General features: G+C 30.3%; 1 protein-coding gene across 1 annotated transcript; it reads left to right on the top strand.

Annotated features, from left to right (window-relative positions):
• The first annotated feature begins 1,931 nt into the window (after positions 1-1,931).
• Positions 1,932-3,092, top strand: LOC123888229 (calmodulin-binding protein 25). Its single transcript, XM_045937204.1, has one exon. The coding sequence runs from the start codon at positions 2,101-2,103 to the stop codon at positions 2,824-2,826; it is 726 nt and encodes a 241-aa protein (XP_045793160.1). The 5' UTR covers positions 1,932-2,100; the 3' UTR covers positions 2,827-3,092.
• Positions 3,093-18,054: the final 14,962 nt, after the last annotated feature.

Here is an 18,054-nt window from a genome sequence, read left to right as displayed (position 1 = left end):
TTGTGACACATTGCGCCACTAAGGTAATGATACCAACGTTTGTAACAAAAAAGTGGAACCTGTGGCAAGGATATTTAAACAGAGTAAGGGTAACCTAAACTAGGCTCTGAACAGTTTGTAATAGAAATAGGGAACGAGTGCGAATTCCGAACCTATTTTAGAAGACTAATCCTAATAGAGGGAAACAAGGGAATTAAACACCAAGCAGGAGTAAGGGAGGGATTCGACCACACTTAACCACCCTGTGTGGTCACACACACAACATTTATTTTTCTGTCATTTACTTTATGTTCTTTAATTTCCTGTTATTTACTATTACCCGCAAAGATACCTTTTAAACAAACAAAGCGAAGACAACTATCTATATTCATAAGCGAGACTAGTAATTTTGGCACAATCCCTGTGGAGAATGATAAACTTATCACTTTATTACTTGGTAGCGATTCTGTGCACTTGCAGAACCACCGTCAATCATCATCAAATATATTCATCTTTGAACAACCAGTTCACAACTATAAAAAAATATGAATATACCCATTTGATTTTCAAATATAAAAATATTATCTCTATCCGATACAGTTTTGTCTTGTCATGTATTATCTTATTCTTTCTTGTATTGTTTTGTCTAGTACTTACTGTTTTGAAATCAAACGCACCCTTGATTGTTTATGATGTTTCTTAAGTAATTTTATCATTTTCGTTTTTGGTCTTTAAATAAATTTTTTATTTCACATTGATCCAACATTTTGCTTTAGTCCCTTAAAAATATATATGTTTGCCGCATTGGTCTTTTCTGTCAATTTTAACCCAAAATTATAAGATGGACCAACATTATGGTCTACCAAAGGTAACGTTAATTTTTTTTAATCTTAAATTTACTTTTTGTGTTAAAAAGAGAATCATTAGATCTTGTAGGTTTATTGCATATTATGATGAACCACCAACACTTAATTTTGTTATATTTTTCTTCATCTTCTTTCTTCTCATCTCTTCATGTTCATCGACATCTTCATAACCTTAACCTAAATAAGAATGTCAACGGGGCGAGGAATGAGCAGCAAGTACTTTATCACACAACTTCGTACCATTTAAAATGATCCACATTCCCGCTTCGAAGAGTATTATTCCTCCATCTTACATTGTATGACATGACATCCATAATAATACATCAATTCAATCAACAAGAACTAATGATTTTTGAAAAAATAGAAAAGACCAATATGACAAACAGAAATATATATCTTTAAGAAATACAAAGCAGGATGTTTATTCATTAAAGAATCAATGTAAAAGAAAAAAATCTCTTTAAGAAACGAAACTACTATTCCCTTCGGTTCTTATCTTAAGAGAAATTTTACTTTTTAGATTCATTTAAAAACTAATGTATTTGTATTTGGACTATAATATAGTCAAGATACATTAGTTTTTCAATGAATCTAAAAATAATTTTTTTCTTATAATAATGAGTTTAATTTATACCACTGTTAATGTAAAATTATTTTATGCATGCAACTAATGATGTAATGTCATATCTTTTAATGAACGTGACATGTCACATGTTTTTAAACACAATACATGACGTGTCAATATATATTATATGCGTGTAAAATAGTTTTATGTATATAAATTAAATTTTGTCATGTGAGCTTAACTCCGTAAATACAGTATTCTCAATGAATTAAAAAATAAAATAAATTTTTCCGTAAACAAAAGCAAAGCAAACAAAGCCGTTACGTTAATTTGAGAAAACCATAGTTGTAATAAATTGAAGGTTAGAGTCCGCCAATTTCAGCATCAACATCAGCTTACCTCACACAAACGTACGGACAAGATGACGCGTGTCTTCTCATCTCCCGAACAACGCGGTTTCTTTCTCTCTCTTCCTTTTTTATCACTTCCCCAAAATACCCTCCACCGCCCTATTTATCACCCTCTATCCCTCACTTCTTCTTCCTCCCCTATTTCACACCTCTCTCTCACTTTCTATTTTTTCTCTCACACATAGTTATCACAAACAAACACTACTATAACTATAACTCTAGTATTATCAAACGCACCGTTTTGAATAATACTAGTAACTTAATTTTCCTTACTATTACTATGGCATCATCATCAGAGAATTTATCCAGCATTGAACCATGGATGTTTCGCTCACCGATGGCGGACACGTGGCTACCTGATTACATAACTCGCGACACCGATATTATAACAAAGGCTCTTCAGAAATCACTCTCCGCCGCACCGGAAGATGCACTCTCTCCGTTTTTAAACCTCATCAAAACAGACTCCTCCGCCACCACCACCACCGCTACTGTTACTCCTACCGTCTCGAGTCTTTCCGGCTCCGACGATTCCGCTCCAAAGCGTCAACGTGTCGCAGCAGGAAAGATCTCGAAACGTAAGTCACGTGCTTCGAAGCGGTCTCAGACGACGTTTATCACGGCGGACCCGGCGAATTTCAGGCAGATGGTGCAGCAAGTTACTGGAGTGAGATTTGGTGCTGGTTCGAATGTTTCAATGGCGTCGGTGGTGAAACCGGAGCCGCATAGGGTGATGGGAGTCACCGGAGGAGGGAGATTTTCGGCGACTGGTGTTGGTTGTTTACCGACGCTTGACACGTCAGCTTTTTTGCTAGATCATCATCGTCAACAACAACAACAACAAACAGTGGTGGGGACTAACTCTGATGGGCCTGAAATGTCTGGGCTGGGCCCAGTTTCTTTTGGGCAGCCCAATGATGAAAGTGGTTTTGGTTCTGCAGGTTTAGATTTTGAAACTTTCTCGAGTTGTTTTCCTACTCTGGAATCGTCGTGGAAAGTAATGTGAGAAGAATTAAAATGACCAGATTCTCCTTTTCACTTTTTCCTTTTTTGCCCTCATCGTGGGTTCTGGGTTGTAGTAGTAGTAGTTAGGATATTATGATGATTATGATTGTAAATTTGGGGAAAGGAAAAACAAGGATATGGAAAATGGATGTAGAATGAATGAATTTCCTTTTTCTTTTGTTTTTTTTTTATTTTTCTGTGTAATTTATGTTACATAGTTCCTTTAATTATTATTATTATTATTATTATTATTATTATTAAGTACTATGAACAATGTTGTAGTATCTTTGTTTTAGTTAAATTAATCTAATCAGAATGCATTTTCAAGTTTATATGTTACTTTAATCCTACGATGTACGTGTATGGGCATAAATTAAGGTATAAGTATTTTTTTTTTTTATAATCAAAGGTTCAAGTATGTATTCGGTACTGATATGGTGATATGGGTATGTACCCGACACTCTCTCTCAAATGGAGTACCCGCCCGTGAATCATGACATTAATCTAATGTGCAAAATATTGAGCTTAATGGAAATTAAAGATAGGTATGTGAAGGTAGCGTGTGAAGCATGTTTTGCGTTGACTAGTCTAAGTATAAAGTACTCCGTATTTAGTGAAATGAAAGAGAGAAGACTTGGTCTTTGTTTGGTGTTTGAAGGGAGGCTTGGTGTGTAAGTTTGAAATGAATAAATGATTAGTACTTTGTTTTCTTTCTATTTCTGTGGGTTTGGCTTAATTTGTATGGGTGGTTTGGTGGTATTACTAGTAGTAGTATTTTGTTGTAATTTCAGTTTCAGCTACAATTTTATGACTGGTTCTCTCTCTAATCTTCGCAGAAAATGCACTTAGATGGTTTAATTTTGACTAAATTGAATTTTTGTTAATTAACTTATAATTGATTATTGTTATATTTTGACTTCTATACTTTGATTAGTACAATAAATCAGTTTTGTTTTTTTTTTTAAATAGCAAATTTTATTAATAAGCAACTCAGTTTTGTTAAAATTTATCAAAAAATGTTAATATTCATCACCAACCTAGCTAGAAATCCAAAAAAATAAAAAAATAAATCACTCCTCCAGTTACTAACCAATTTGTTTGTAGATGTTAGCTAAATACCTCATCCGGTCTCACATATAAGTAAAAATCATTTTTTTAGGTTCATTTAAAAAGAGATGTATCTTGTCTATAATTTGGACTAGAGACATTGTTTTTTTAATTAATCTAAAAAGGTAATTTTTGCTTATATATCAAGCCGGAGGGAGTAGCACTGATTTGGCTCATAGTCACTAGTTGACTACTAATGTTTAGACTCCATCCGTTTCAATATATAAGACCTATTTGACTAAGTGTACTATTCATTTATCTTGTTTTGACTATATTTTTTATTAACATATAGATGTAAACATTAACATATGATCTTGTTTGATTTGTTTTGATTAGTATTTTCAAAATATCAAATTTTTATTATTTTTACAAACAGACAATTAAAAATATTAGTGATCAAAATTGTGCATGTACGTACGGTGGTCAACTATATCTTTTATTTTGGAACAAAGAGAGTATCTTGTTAGATTTTATTTTAGTTTTTTTTCTTCAAAAGAGATGGTACTCGCCCGAATAACATCGGATAAATACAAGATAAAACTATGGGTCTTGTTAACATGTGCCCTTAGGGCACATGTTAAGATATACCAAAATAGAAATTCAACATTTAATGATATAAGAAATTTAATGCTTCAAAAGTCAAAATACACAAATTAACATTTAATAATTTCTATTTTTACTTCATTTAACATATGCCTTAAGGGCACAAGTTAACATTCTCCTAAAACTATACTCCCTCCGTCCCAAATTATAAGGGAAAATAAAAAAATCACACTTATTAAGAAAAAGTAAAATATGAGAATTTGAAGTATGTTTTTGTGGGTTTTCCTTGAAATAAGTTGCATAGGAAGATGTAAAAACAATTTTTATTGGTTTTTGTTTATTGAGAAAATGAGAGAGAGAAGAAATTAAATGCAATTTGCATTTAATTTTATGAAAATAAGGAAAAAACATTCTTGAAAATGATTTTTTCTCTTATAATTTGGGACAAAAAAATGGGCTTTTTTCCTTTATAATTTGGGACGGAGGGAGTACATTAGAGAGGATCAATCCTATCCAGGTTATTATGTTACATTACTCTTTTTTTTTTTTTGACAATGTTACTTACAATACATTAGTACTTCATTTATATAACTACATCTTAATTAAAAGTAGTGACATAGATGATATGTCATGACAAATTAAATAGGGAACTCAAAGTAAATTACTGTGGAAAATTTCATGCTTATTTATTGGCATAAATATTTATGACGTCTGATTAAAAGAAAAATTGTGACGTCGTGAGAGAGATTTTTTTTTTTGACGGAGACGTTGTTGAGAGAGGTTATAAAATAAATTTTGACATTTTTATAAATTGTGCTTCCAACTTAATCTTATAAATTTTTTAAAATAAATTATGTAAACAACTTTTGACTTCATTTTAATTTTTGTTATAAAAAATTGAAAAAAAAGACCCGTTTCCATTAAAATTTGATTATAATAAATAGATTATTTTTAACCACTCTATTTAAAGAGTGCCTAAACTAGCTAAACATGAGCGTAACTGTTAAGCAAGATTTGTTTTAAAATTTTATAATTTATGTGTGCATTTGACAGCCTATCCATTTCTACTTAAACAATATTTCTATAGCTTTCAATGTCACCAAAATCTTTAGTCAAAATCAATTTAAATAACCCAAATTTCTAGATATATACTAGAAACAAATTACTAAATAATTTTACTCGTTTGTTGTCACTTGTAACTTGTAAGTGACATTGCTCATTCCCACTAATTAAAACCACTAAAATCAGCAAGTTAATCCGTTTCATTACCGCTTTGACTCTTTCTTTTCTTCTTCTATACTCTAATTTTTTACAAGAAATAAAAAAAAAAAAATTTAATTGTTTGAGAAAGGAAATATTAAATATATTAAGAGAATGAAATTAAGCTGCTTAAGTATCAAGTCACTGTACTACATTTGACTAGTTGCAATTTTCTTCAACAAACATACCCATGTGACCATGTGACCTTGTTATTAGGTTCTAAAGCATTTACTTATCTAGTACATGTTGATCTTATTATAAGATTTCTAAAATATAAGATCCTCTTATATAATATATTTGGCATAGAAATCTAAAAACGACCAAGTCTACTATGCGTGGGTGCTTTTTATTTTAATTGTAATTAATTAAATTTAATATATATTAAAAATAATTTTATCATCAACTATCATTAATTTAATATCTCACAAGCATGTAGTGTTTTACTCAAGTCAAATTAAAAGGATTAATAATAGTAACAACAAAACATGTAATTGTGTTAGGTATAAGAGAAGAGTCTAACTTGGGTCTTGATGACATGTATCTAATTAACTAAGCTTATTTTTTATTAATTCATTGTGGACAACGTAGATAATTTCCTTTAAGAAGAATGCCAAGTGTCAATCCACTAAGAATATAAAATTTAGAAAATATTTTTTTATTGATGGGATAATATATCTAGATGTAACTTGAAAGAGAAAGATTGAATAAGTAGGGTTTCTAGAAAGGGAGAAAATAAAGGAAAAAGGTGTATGGCCAGAATTTTTCTAAAATAAAAGAACTTAACTAAAATCATTTTACTCAAGAGATATCATCATTCTAATTGATATAGACTCGTTTTCTTTTTATTAACCATGATTTTAAATAAATTTCAAAATTTATATAAACAAGAGAATGTTTGTTCCGACAATTAACACGTTTTTATGTTGTTTGTATTTGACACTTTTGATTTTTTAGCACCAACTTTCTAAAAAGAGTTCAAATGATCATACATAATAATGTTGTGTCACTTAGATCTATAAATATGATTTTTCTAAGATTAATTTTTACTATACAAAAAAGTTTAACCATGCAGCTTATTATCCGCCTACCTGTTGTTCAGATATTACGTGGAATATCATAAAAAAAAATTATATAAATAATTGGGTGAAAAACGATAATTCAAAATAAATTTTTATTTAATGCCAAAAAAAATAAAATAAATAAAAACCTCCACGTATGCATAGAACACTTCATGAGTACTAAATTTCAAAGAGATCATCAAAATAATTGGAAAGGAGGGAAAGAAAGAACAGAAGCACCAATAATATAAGAAAAAGAGGTGACGAATGCAATAACGTAAGCATATGAAAGGTACATTTGGATGAAAAAGAAGATATAGATGCCTTTGTGCCCCACAAACAGATCACTTAAATACATAAAAAATGTTTTTCGTCCAATGTGGGAGAAGGGAAGATTGTAAAGGGCAAGAAGTAAAGTCTTAGTCATGTATGAAGATAGGAAACACCCCCTTATACGTTATTCCTTTCTTTCTTTTCCAAAATTATTTGCACTAATCGTGCCAAAAAAAATTTGAGTTCAAGATTAGGAGTTTATTAGTAGGTTTAGAGTAGATAAGATATGAAAACATTATTATACTCATAGTATTAAAATAAGATGTAACTAATTTGGGCTAAGGCACTTTTTTTATTATTATTTTGAATGATGAATACCTTTTTCATCTGTGTTTTCTTATAAGTAATGATTGAATTATAAGGAGTATAAGGATATTCAATTCTTATCAATTAGAAAAAAAAACTAAATTTATATTTCTTCCTACTCGGCTCATAAACTAAAACCACATGATGTATAGATAATTTGGTCCACTAAAAAGAAACATTAACATAAATAACCTGTAAATAAAATGTTATTATGGACACGCCAAATTCACGTCGTTAGTAATTACTATTACTATTACTACTAGTATAATAAGCACGACACATTAGGTCTTATTTGTGATCATATATGTAACATATTGATGTTGTATGATTGATAAGTGATAACATAATGATCATGATCAAAAGAAAATAGAAACAAAAAGCTGGCTTACTCCTTTGTTACGATACCTATTATAAAAAAAATAGAGAAAGTTACTATTTGTCTTTAGGATACATGTTAGAGCATCAATATCGCCTGAAATTTTAGAGTTTCTACAGACTGTTACTACCCATGTGTCAGATTGAAACCGATAATTAGCATTGTAAAGCGTTGCTACATTATCAAACGTTCTACTGTTCAGCAACGTCTCTTTTGTTACTTTGGTGCCATAGTGCTATTACATGTGGAATATTGTGGGGTCTACTCAAATATTTATACTTCTTTTATCATACAAATAAGGATATATTGTGGGTTTAGTGGGACCTATATTAGATTTTTTGATGGATTGTATGGATATTTAAAAAATATAGGTGAATTGTTTAAATAATTGAGAAGTGTAAAATAGTATAAAAAATTAAGTGGGGCCCATTTAAAGAACTCAAGTGAGTGCAATGGATGTGGGTGCTCTTAGGAAGACTCATAAAATATATATAATATTCTTATTCAAAGACTCTAAATATTTTATAATAGAAATTGGAAGGAGTATTTTCACTTGCCTAATGTTTATTCTGATTTACTCCGTGTAAAATGGATCAAATTTGATGGGTCGATTAAGTAGTCCATATTTTAGTACTAGAATTGAGTACAATAAATGCTTTCTGACTTCACTGCATTCGGGTAGATCTGAGTCGTCCAATATTAAATCATGATGATGATGGCCAGATTTAAAACTTAATTTTATATTTAAAAAGTAATTAAAATTTGAACTCAAATTCTATATCGTTTATGGTAAAAAAAAATTAAATCGTCTGATATTTATCGAACGGTCTATATGTACCATCTGCATGAATCTACCAGATCCATTTTCCATATTTTAGCATGACTTAGGTTGTAAAAAGTGTGTTCCCCCTAAATTCTTTTATGCCCTTCTTGAAAATTCAAAAACAATCCGCTTTGGTCCATATAAAAATAGGTCAAAATCAGACTAATCCGCATATAAATTTTTGGATCGGATGAATTTTGTCTCAAAATCGATCCAAACTGTATTGTAAACATCCTTATGACGTGTTTGGTTTGAGAAAAAGAAGAGAGAAAGACAAGAATACCGATAAATGAATTTGAACTAAAAACTATGAATATCATGTGTCGATTGTACAAAGTAGTCTAAACTCATTCATTGATATCCGTGTTTTTATCTCTTCCCTATTTCTTTCTCTTAAATCAAAGACATCCTTAATTTGAAGTAGCTGAATGGCAACATATGAGAGATTCTTCATTCACAGAAATACAGCAACAGCAGCATAGATCACTTTCAGTAACTGATTGACACCGTCCGCATTCATACTAGTATTAATCAACGGAGTCAACAGACGGTGCTGCTTCATTCATTGATAACTGTGACATTGCTTGCTTGGAGAATCATACACATACATGCATGGTCCACGTTATAAAACAAACTAAAACCATTTTGTCTTCATGTTTTCTCCTACTAGTAATTGTGATTTAATTACTACTAGGAGTATTTTCTTACGGAAAATATTGTGATTGAAATTAAATATAAAATTTGTGAACAAGAACAACTTGTTTTAAATTTATTATGTCAACTAATGGTTGATATAAATGACACATGATCGATGAGTTGAATGTTTTGTTTATTCAAGGATTCTATTATTCATAATTTGGTCAAAAGATCACTAGCTACCAATTCAAACAACCTTTAGTAGGGCATGCTTCTAGAATGGAGAGTGAGAGACTACTTTATTTTTTTATTCAACTTCAATCAATAAACTAGTGATGTTTGAATTAAAAACTAATTAAGTTTGACAGGTTGTTAAAACAAGTCAGTTATAATATATTTTTTCCGTTCCAAAATATAAGTAAAAATGAGTTAAAGAAATTTGATGTACTCTCTCCGTTCCAAAATATAAATAACAGTTGGTCAACAAGAGTGAATGTATTTGGTCCAAATCTTTAACCAAGTACATCAAATTTTTTTTGACTAAATTTTGCTTATATTTGGGGACGGAGGAAGTATTTGGTTAAAGATTTAGACCAAATACATTTACTTTTGTTGACCAGATTTTACTTTTATTTTGGGACGGAGGAAGTATAGTACTACTAAACCTTAGTGCTCCATAATTTATGATTTATATAACCTATGATCATTATATGATCTAGTCTTAGAATTTAATTAGTACATAAATATACTCCTTCGTCCCATATTACAAGGAAAAAAAATTACTTTTCTTATGTCCCAAATTATAAGCAAAAAAATCAATTTTTATCGTTTTCAAGATACACTTTTACTTACTTTACTCTCTCTTCTTTTCCCCATAATCAATCACCAATAAAACATCTTCCTATGAAACTTATTTCAACAAAAATACAAAAAATCATCATTAAAATTATCATATTTTATTTTTCATAATAAATGTGAAAATAATTTTTTTGCTTATATTATGGGACTAGGAGTATATGATTAATTATCACAAAGAAAGAGTGATTAATTAGATACTGTAATAATTTCATTAGATAAAAGACAGAGATAATTTCATTAGATTAAGGTTGGATTAGAGTTGGATTAGAGAGAATCTAATCTAAGGATAGGGAAAGAGTGGAGAAGTTTGTTACTTGTTGACCAAAGTAGTTGTAGTAGCTTTGTAGGGTAGCAATGGTTGACGTGTCCTACGACTTTTAAGGATATTGTCAAAGTTGTCTGTCTGTGATACTTGAAGTTTTGAACAGATATTTTGTCTCTTCGTTCATGGATTTTGACAACATTACCCTTATCTCTTTCTATGACATCATTCCTGCATCAGCATTTCGTAATACTGATAAAGTGCTAGTACTAGTGTGGAATTCAGTTTAACAATTGGTAATTTTAACCATTTACTAATTATTTTTTTTTAATGCACTTTTGATCTCCTATTTTGAAAAATCTGAATTTTTAATTTCTCTATTTTAAAAGCCAACTTTTTAATCCTCTTATTTTGAAAAATTTGAAGTTTTTATCCACCTATTTTAGATTTTTCTGAATTTTAGTCCCCCAACTCAATTTGGTAAGACTTTTGCGGATGTGTCAAGCTCATTAATGACGTGGTAGTTTTCATGTTGACAAAACATTTCCATGTCATTAATATTTTTTTTATATCAAATATTTAAAAAGTATTAAAATAATAAAATAATTAATAATAATTATGAAACAATAAAATAAACCTCTTTACATTATATAATAATAACTAAATTTATTGATAAAAAAAACTAAATTAAAACTCTTTACATTATTATATAACTAAAATTCAGTAAATTACTTAAAGAAGTCAGAAAAGCAAACGATGGTTCCCAATCATGACACCCAAAGGAATCAAAAACAAAAATTATCACGCTCGTGTTAACATTTTTCGCCTTTGTTCGCTCCCTCTCAATCGTTCATTGACTTTGTTCTCAATCGTTAACTTTTTTTTGGGTAATTTACTAATTTTTTTATTATATATATGTATAGAGGTTAATTTTACTAATTTTTTAAATTATTATTAATTAATTCATTGTTTAATACTTTTAAAATATTTGGTGTAAAAAATTAAAGACATGGAAACATTTTGTCATCATGGTACTGCCACGTCAATAATAAGTTTGACACAACAGCAAAATTTGACCAAATTGAGTTTGATGACTAAAATCCAAAAAATCTAAAATAGGGGGATAAAAACTTTGGGTATTTCATAATAGGGGATCAAAAAGTTGGCTTTTAAAATAGGGGGATCAAAAGTTCAAATTTTTCAAAATAGGGGATCAAAAAATTGACTTTTAAAATATGGGGATCAAAAGTTCAGATTTTTCAAAATAGAGGATCAAAAGTGCATTAAAGTTTTTTTTTTTTTTTAAGAGATTGATATTTTAATAATGCCATCGCTTAATTAAGATTGTTGTTGTTTGTTATTGTTTTTACAACTGTTTTTTCTCTCTTACCATTTTTTTCTTCTTAACCAAACATACCATAACTCTCCCTCTCTCTATCTCTCCCTCTCTCTATATATATCTCTCTCTCTTTGCTTCTCTCTCACTCTCTCGCCTCTCTTTTCATTTCTTACTTTTTTATGCAAATTAAATTTTATTTAATTAACTCTCTGATTTTATAAATTTTAGTCAATTATCCTCTTATGACGTGTCTTAGTCAATTATCACCCTCTATGACGTGTGCCACTTTGACTGGTGTCATGAGTTCCAGCCACATCATCAAAATAGATAGAATAAATGGAGCAGAAGACAATTTGATTGACGTTTTATCATTTCAAGGGGTATTTGTCTATTTTCAAATTTCATGAGGATATTTGACGAATTTTGAAATTTCAAGGGGTATTTGACATTTCACTCCTTAATTATCTATCTACGCACTTTAATTTAATATTATACATATATAAACTAACATTGTAATTTGATAAAAATAAAGGCATAATAAATAATACATATATATATATATGGAGAGAGTAAACAAGGGTTTATTCCTTAAACATATTTGAACAAATTAACAAACATAAACATATTTGAGGATCAAACTAACAAAAAATATATTTTAGGATCAAAATAATTGTTCATATATTAGCATAAAAAAATATTATAAATAAATTAATTTTGTTATATTCCTATTTTCAACTCCGTACAATTACTTTCTGGATACGTCCCTTGTCGAAATTATAAAATTATTTTTAGCATATGTGTACTGATTGCTTTGTTGGAGGCAGGATAATGTATAGTATGATTCATCAAATTAAGCCTTCTGATCGACATGAGTTGCCTAACAAGTTAGAAGCTCAAACTGTCAAACTGTGCAAAAACATATTCACATCATTGTATATTTTCCTACAGGTCAGGTGAATGAAAAAATTGTAAACATATGATCGATTGAATATTGAAAGGAATATGCTTTTGAGATAAGATAATACGTTGCAAAAATTTCAAGCTCTATATTTAAAAACAATAATATCCAAAAATATTATAAAGAAAAGTTTTATCAAACATTACTGTAAGATCCTATAATTAAATTATGACAGCAATTTTTTTTTATCAAGCAATCAAACATTCACCATGCTTTTCTTATCGAACATTCACCTGCTTTTTTTATGAAATGATGAAAAGTTTTCTTCTTGCATGCGTGTGCCAAGCTAATAAACTTCAGAAAATTATTATTAGTAGTGGAGCTGTAAAAAGGGCCTTAAGGGGTCGGCCCTTTAAGGGACGGACCCACTTATTCCTGATTATTAATTTTATTTAAATTTTAAACAATTTTTCTAGTGTCGTGAACTTATTCTCTTTTTCTTCAATCAGCACTGTCCACGATCGGCACCCTAAAAAAACTGTGTTTAAAATTTAAATAAAATTAATAATCAGGAATAAGTGGGTCCGCTCCTTAAAGGGCCGGCCCCTTAAGGCCCTTTTTACAGCTCTAATTAGTAGTATAAAATTACTAGTACAAAATACTGGAGTACAATAGTAGTAGTAATTAAAGAGAGAAAATTTTAAGCCACTAAAATTGGTCTAATAGTAAGACGTTTAGGTAATACGCAATAGGTCATGAGTTCGATTCCCACTCATTATAAACAAAAAAAAATTTCTCCCGTGCAAATCTTACTGGAGAGGGAGCAGTGGATACATCCACCTTTAAAATTCCACTTTTTAATAATGGCTCAAAATTCACGGGAGGGTAATGTAACATTAGAGAATCCGTTCTCGTAATTAAACTTTCATAATAGTAATAATAAACTAAACTAATTATGTCAAGTGTAAACTTTTTCCTACATGCACATCATAAAACATTATGATGATATTTCTTTAATAAAGATATATAGAACTATTTCTTTGATAAAAAATCATTGTAACCGTGTACACGTATGCTATAGGAAAGAAAAGGTAGATTCTTTAGAAACCGTGCAATTAATCTGTTATGTTATGATATTGTCCTCCTTGATCCCACCAACACCAAGTCTTTATCCATATTAGGCAGGCTGTATCCCAATGCATCTTTTGATTTGCGAGTGATACAAAAGAGACAAAAGAGAAAAAGCAAAATAAAAAACACATCAACATGGTTTTTCTACCCCCAACACTTTACCTCTTTTACAAATTATTAAATGAGGCTCCTTAATCCAATTTGTTCAATTTACTATACAAACAATATGCTATGGTTGTTAAGTGATTGTTTCAAATTTAACTCCTCTAAGTATCACATTGACTAGAGATATGATAAAAATAGTCTTTATAAGTATAGTGCAAACTTCAACTCTCAAGCTAGCTTTTGTGGTTGAGTATATGTCTCTCAAATTCTAATATGGTATCGAAGCCTATCCTATATCCATTTGTTGTTTGTTGTGGAGACCTCCCATATTTGGGCCACCCGTTGTTGTTGATTTCACGTTCCAGCTTGTTCAGTTCTGGACGTGAGGGGGTGTGTTAGAAATCTCATATTGGCTAGAGATATGGTAAAGATAGCCTTTACAAGTGTAGTGCAAACCTCAACTCTCAAGCTAGCTTTTGTGGTTGAGTATAGGTCTCTCAAATTCTAATAACGTACTCCTATTTTACTATAAAATATGAATCTTGTTAACGAATATTTTCGGAGTACTCTTTAAGTATTTTATTTAAAAAAATTATTTATTCAAAAAATAAATCATTTTAATTTTCAATGTGTAAACTTCACACATTTCTATAAAAAAATTACAAAAACTTACTATTTGAAATGCTTAAAGAGTATCATGAAAAAAACATTGTAATTTTGAGAAGCTTCACTAATGTAGCTTTTGGCATGGTAGTCAGAATCACGATGCAAGACGTAGTATTGTTCAATTATGCAATTATGTTGCTATCCTTGAGCATTTTATGCAGGCTAAAAATCTTAAATAGATGGACATTGTTGCAAACCGTCGTGCATAACGGTGGAATCATAAGATCGTGCAACTCTGCCGCTCCAGAAAAAGATTTATGAATTGTTGGGTTGGTAAGTGAGTTTGCAACCCGGCTATTTAAACACCCAACTTGAGGTTAAAAACTATAAGAAAATTTTGAACGTAGAGAATCCAAATCCTCCTATTTTACTTGGTGCTAGCCTTCTCTTCTTTCTTTCCTTAGTCTGTTGACATAACACTGCTCTGTTGCTATTGTGCTATATCCATGACATTTATTTGGAGATGTTAAGTTGCGACCCGGATCCTCTGCTGCCATCTTATCTGCTGCTATCCTGCTGCAGTATGTGAACCATTGGATTCTTCATTATTAACTACTCATTTTCAATTGTGCGCATATTATTATTTACTATCTTTTCCTTATAATCACTTAATTAGGCTTTGGACAAAATATTCTTTTTTTCTTTCCTGACACATGGATAATATATATTAATAATATTATATAACTAAAATATTATTATATCATCAATTGACTTATTTAAATGAGTATATTTAAATAATTTTGTATAGAAATATTTTGGTGTCTTATCTTTATTTTAGGTTTCAAGTTGATCCTTTATTTTTTAAAAGTTTCAAGTTGATCCCTTATCTTTTCTTTAAGTTTCAAGTTGGTCCCTTTTTTTTTTAAGTTTCAAGTTAGTCTCTTAAGTTTGGTCTCAGTCATGTTCCATGTCATTTTCTTTTAATTAAAAAAACAAAATTAAAACATAAGGGACCAACTTGAAATCTAAAATAAACATAAGCGACCAACATGGAACCTAAAATAAACATAAGGGACCAACTTTTTTTTGAACAAGCATAAGAGACCAACTTAAAACCTAAAATAAAGATAAGGGACCAAAAGTGTAATTAAGCCTAATTCTATATAACTTAAACAAAATATGTATGAATTGTACGTACGAGAAGAGATTGTAAAACGTCCACAAATCCTAGCTTAACTGGCAGAAATATCGAAATTGCAAGTGTCGAACGTCAGGACCGAAATTTGAACTTCGGTAACTCCACTTTGCGTGTGAGAGTTTTCAATAATTTTGTCATTTCATTTATAAAAAAAATAAAAAGATATTGTAAAAACAACTTATTTGTTAGGGGTGTTTGTAACAAAAAAAAAATAGGTTCTCACAAAATGGTCTTTTAAAATGCTGGTAAGACATTTGGAACCCACCGAAACTTTATATGTACTGTATCACTGTATTATGAATATATATTGTCCATGTGTCAAGAAAGAAAAAATAATATATTGTCTAAAGCCTAATTAAGTGATTATAAGGAAAATATAGTAAATAATAATATGCGTACAACTGAAAAATGAGTAGTTAACAATGAGGAATCCAATGGTTGACATGCTGCAGCAGGATAGCAGCAGATAAAATGGCAGCCGAGGATCCGAATTCGTGTGGCATTTATGACTGTGGTATGATTCTGAACTGGTGTTTGATTAGGTATGATCCTATAATTTTATCTAATTATTAGTGGATTTAGATTAGATTAGATTTAGATTCTCTAAAAGAATAATACTAGCAACATACTCTTTAACAAACATACTCCAACACACTCTTTTTTATTGGTTGAAATTCACATGGGTCACATAAAAAAATGTGGACCCATATAACTTTTATGGGACCCGTATAAATTTTAACCAATAAAAAAGAGTGTGTTAGAGTGTGTTTATTAAAGAGTGTGTTGCTAGCACTCCTCTTCTCTAAAATGTACAACTCACCTTAAAAAAAATCATCTCAATATTATTTAAACCCAACGCGCCACACCCCTTAAAATTAACAAACCAACCCTTCGTTTTTTAGTATACGAATATGTTTCGCACTTTAAGTAGCGAGTGAAAATATTTTTAACTCAAATTCAATGTCTATGCCTCTAGATAAAAAAATCATGAAAAAAAAAAGAGTTCGCAGTTTACATCCTAGAAAGTAAACTCAGTTCGTAGTTTGCATTCTAGAAAACCAACTCTTTTTTTTCATCTATGGGGCACAAACGTTAAGTTAAAAATGTTCTTACTCGCTACTTAGAGTGCAAACTGAAACACAATTCGCTATTTAGAGTGCGATCAGTTTGCACGTTAACTATTGAACCTTATCTCTCTAAAACAATTAGATTTAGCTATCCATTTTCTGTCAACTTTTCTCTCTTTTGATTCTTTTGATATATTCATTCAAATTGAAAATATGTAGATCATTACAAATTTAAAATTGCTAAAAACTGAAAAGGTAAATCTAAAAACAATCTTGCAGCACCTAGCTAAGTTAATAACATACAACAACATCATGAAAGTGCCTACAAATATGACAAAATAAAAGTAACCGGAAAATTCATACTCCTGGATCTGTAACGTTGACGTCGAAGTCTTCATCAGATCTGTAATAGTTGAGATAGATATGTCAATTTGAATTAACGAAACACTCGTACTAAAAAAACCAACAAACGCCGCACAAGACGACGACAAACATAACGCCGCACAAGACGACGACAAACTTAAAAACCAAACAAAGAAACAAATCTATGTGGATAACCACTTATTTAAATAAAAAGAGAGACAAAAACGGTGTTGAGGGGTGATTTCAGGCCAAAAATGATCTACATATTTTCAATTTGAATGAATGAATACCTATTTTTTTGTCAAAAAAAACTATTGAACCTTATAAAAATCTGGCCACGTTCAATACCATATTTTAATTAGCATTGGAGCGGTTCAATACCATATTTTAATTAGCATTGGAGCGATTATGATAGTATCACACACACACACACACACACACACACACGCACACACGCGCTCGCGCGCACACACACACACACACACCGTATAATTCTATAAATTGAATTTTTTTTTAATCACTCGCTCATACAATGTTCCATTCAAAATACAATGTTCCATTCAAAATAATTTCTTGGGGGTGAATGAAGGGTTCACAGTTTTGAAGTAGCAAAAATTTTCACAAGAAATAGGGGGTTTAAATTGTGACCCTTCTAAAATTTAACCTTATTCCACAATATAAAATGATAGTAATTAAAATAAATCTGTGCATAGTGAGATCGTTCTAAGAATGATCTATGCATCGTAAATCAACAGGCAGAAAATAAAAGTTAAGGGAAAGAGAATCAACACAAAGAGTTATCCTGGTTCACCCCTAATATTTGGGTTACGTCCAGTCCCCACCACTTTTGAGTTTATCCACTAGAATCACTTAAAGGTTACAAATCCAAGATCTACGATTCTTCTTTGATCTTGACCTAAGATCAATAATTACCAAAGCTCCTAGAGCTTTACACTTTCC

This window comes from Trifolium pratense, linkage group LG6 (genome assembly GCF_020283565.1).
Source record: "Trifolium pratense cultivar HEN17-A07 linkage group LG6, ARS_RC_1.1, whole genome shotgun sequence".
Lineage (NCBI taxonomy): Eukaryota > Viridiplantae > Streptophyta > Magnoliopsida > Fabales > Fabaceae > Trifolium > Trifolium pratense.
Note: the sequence above shows the minus strand (reverse complement) of the source record. Positions and strands in the feature narration are given on the sequence as shown.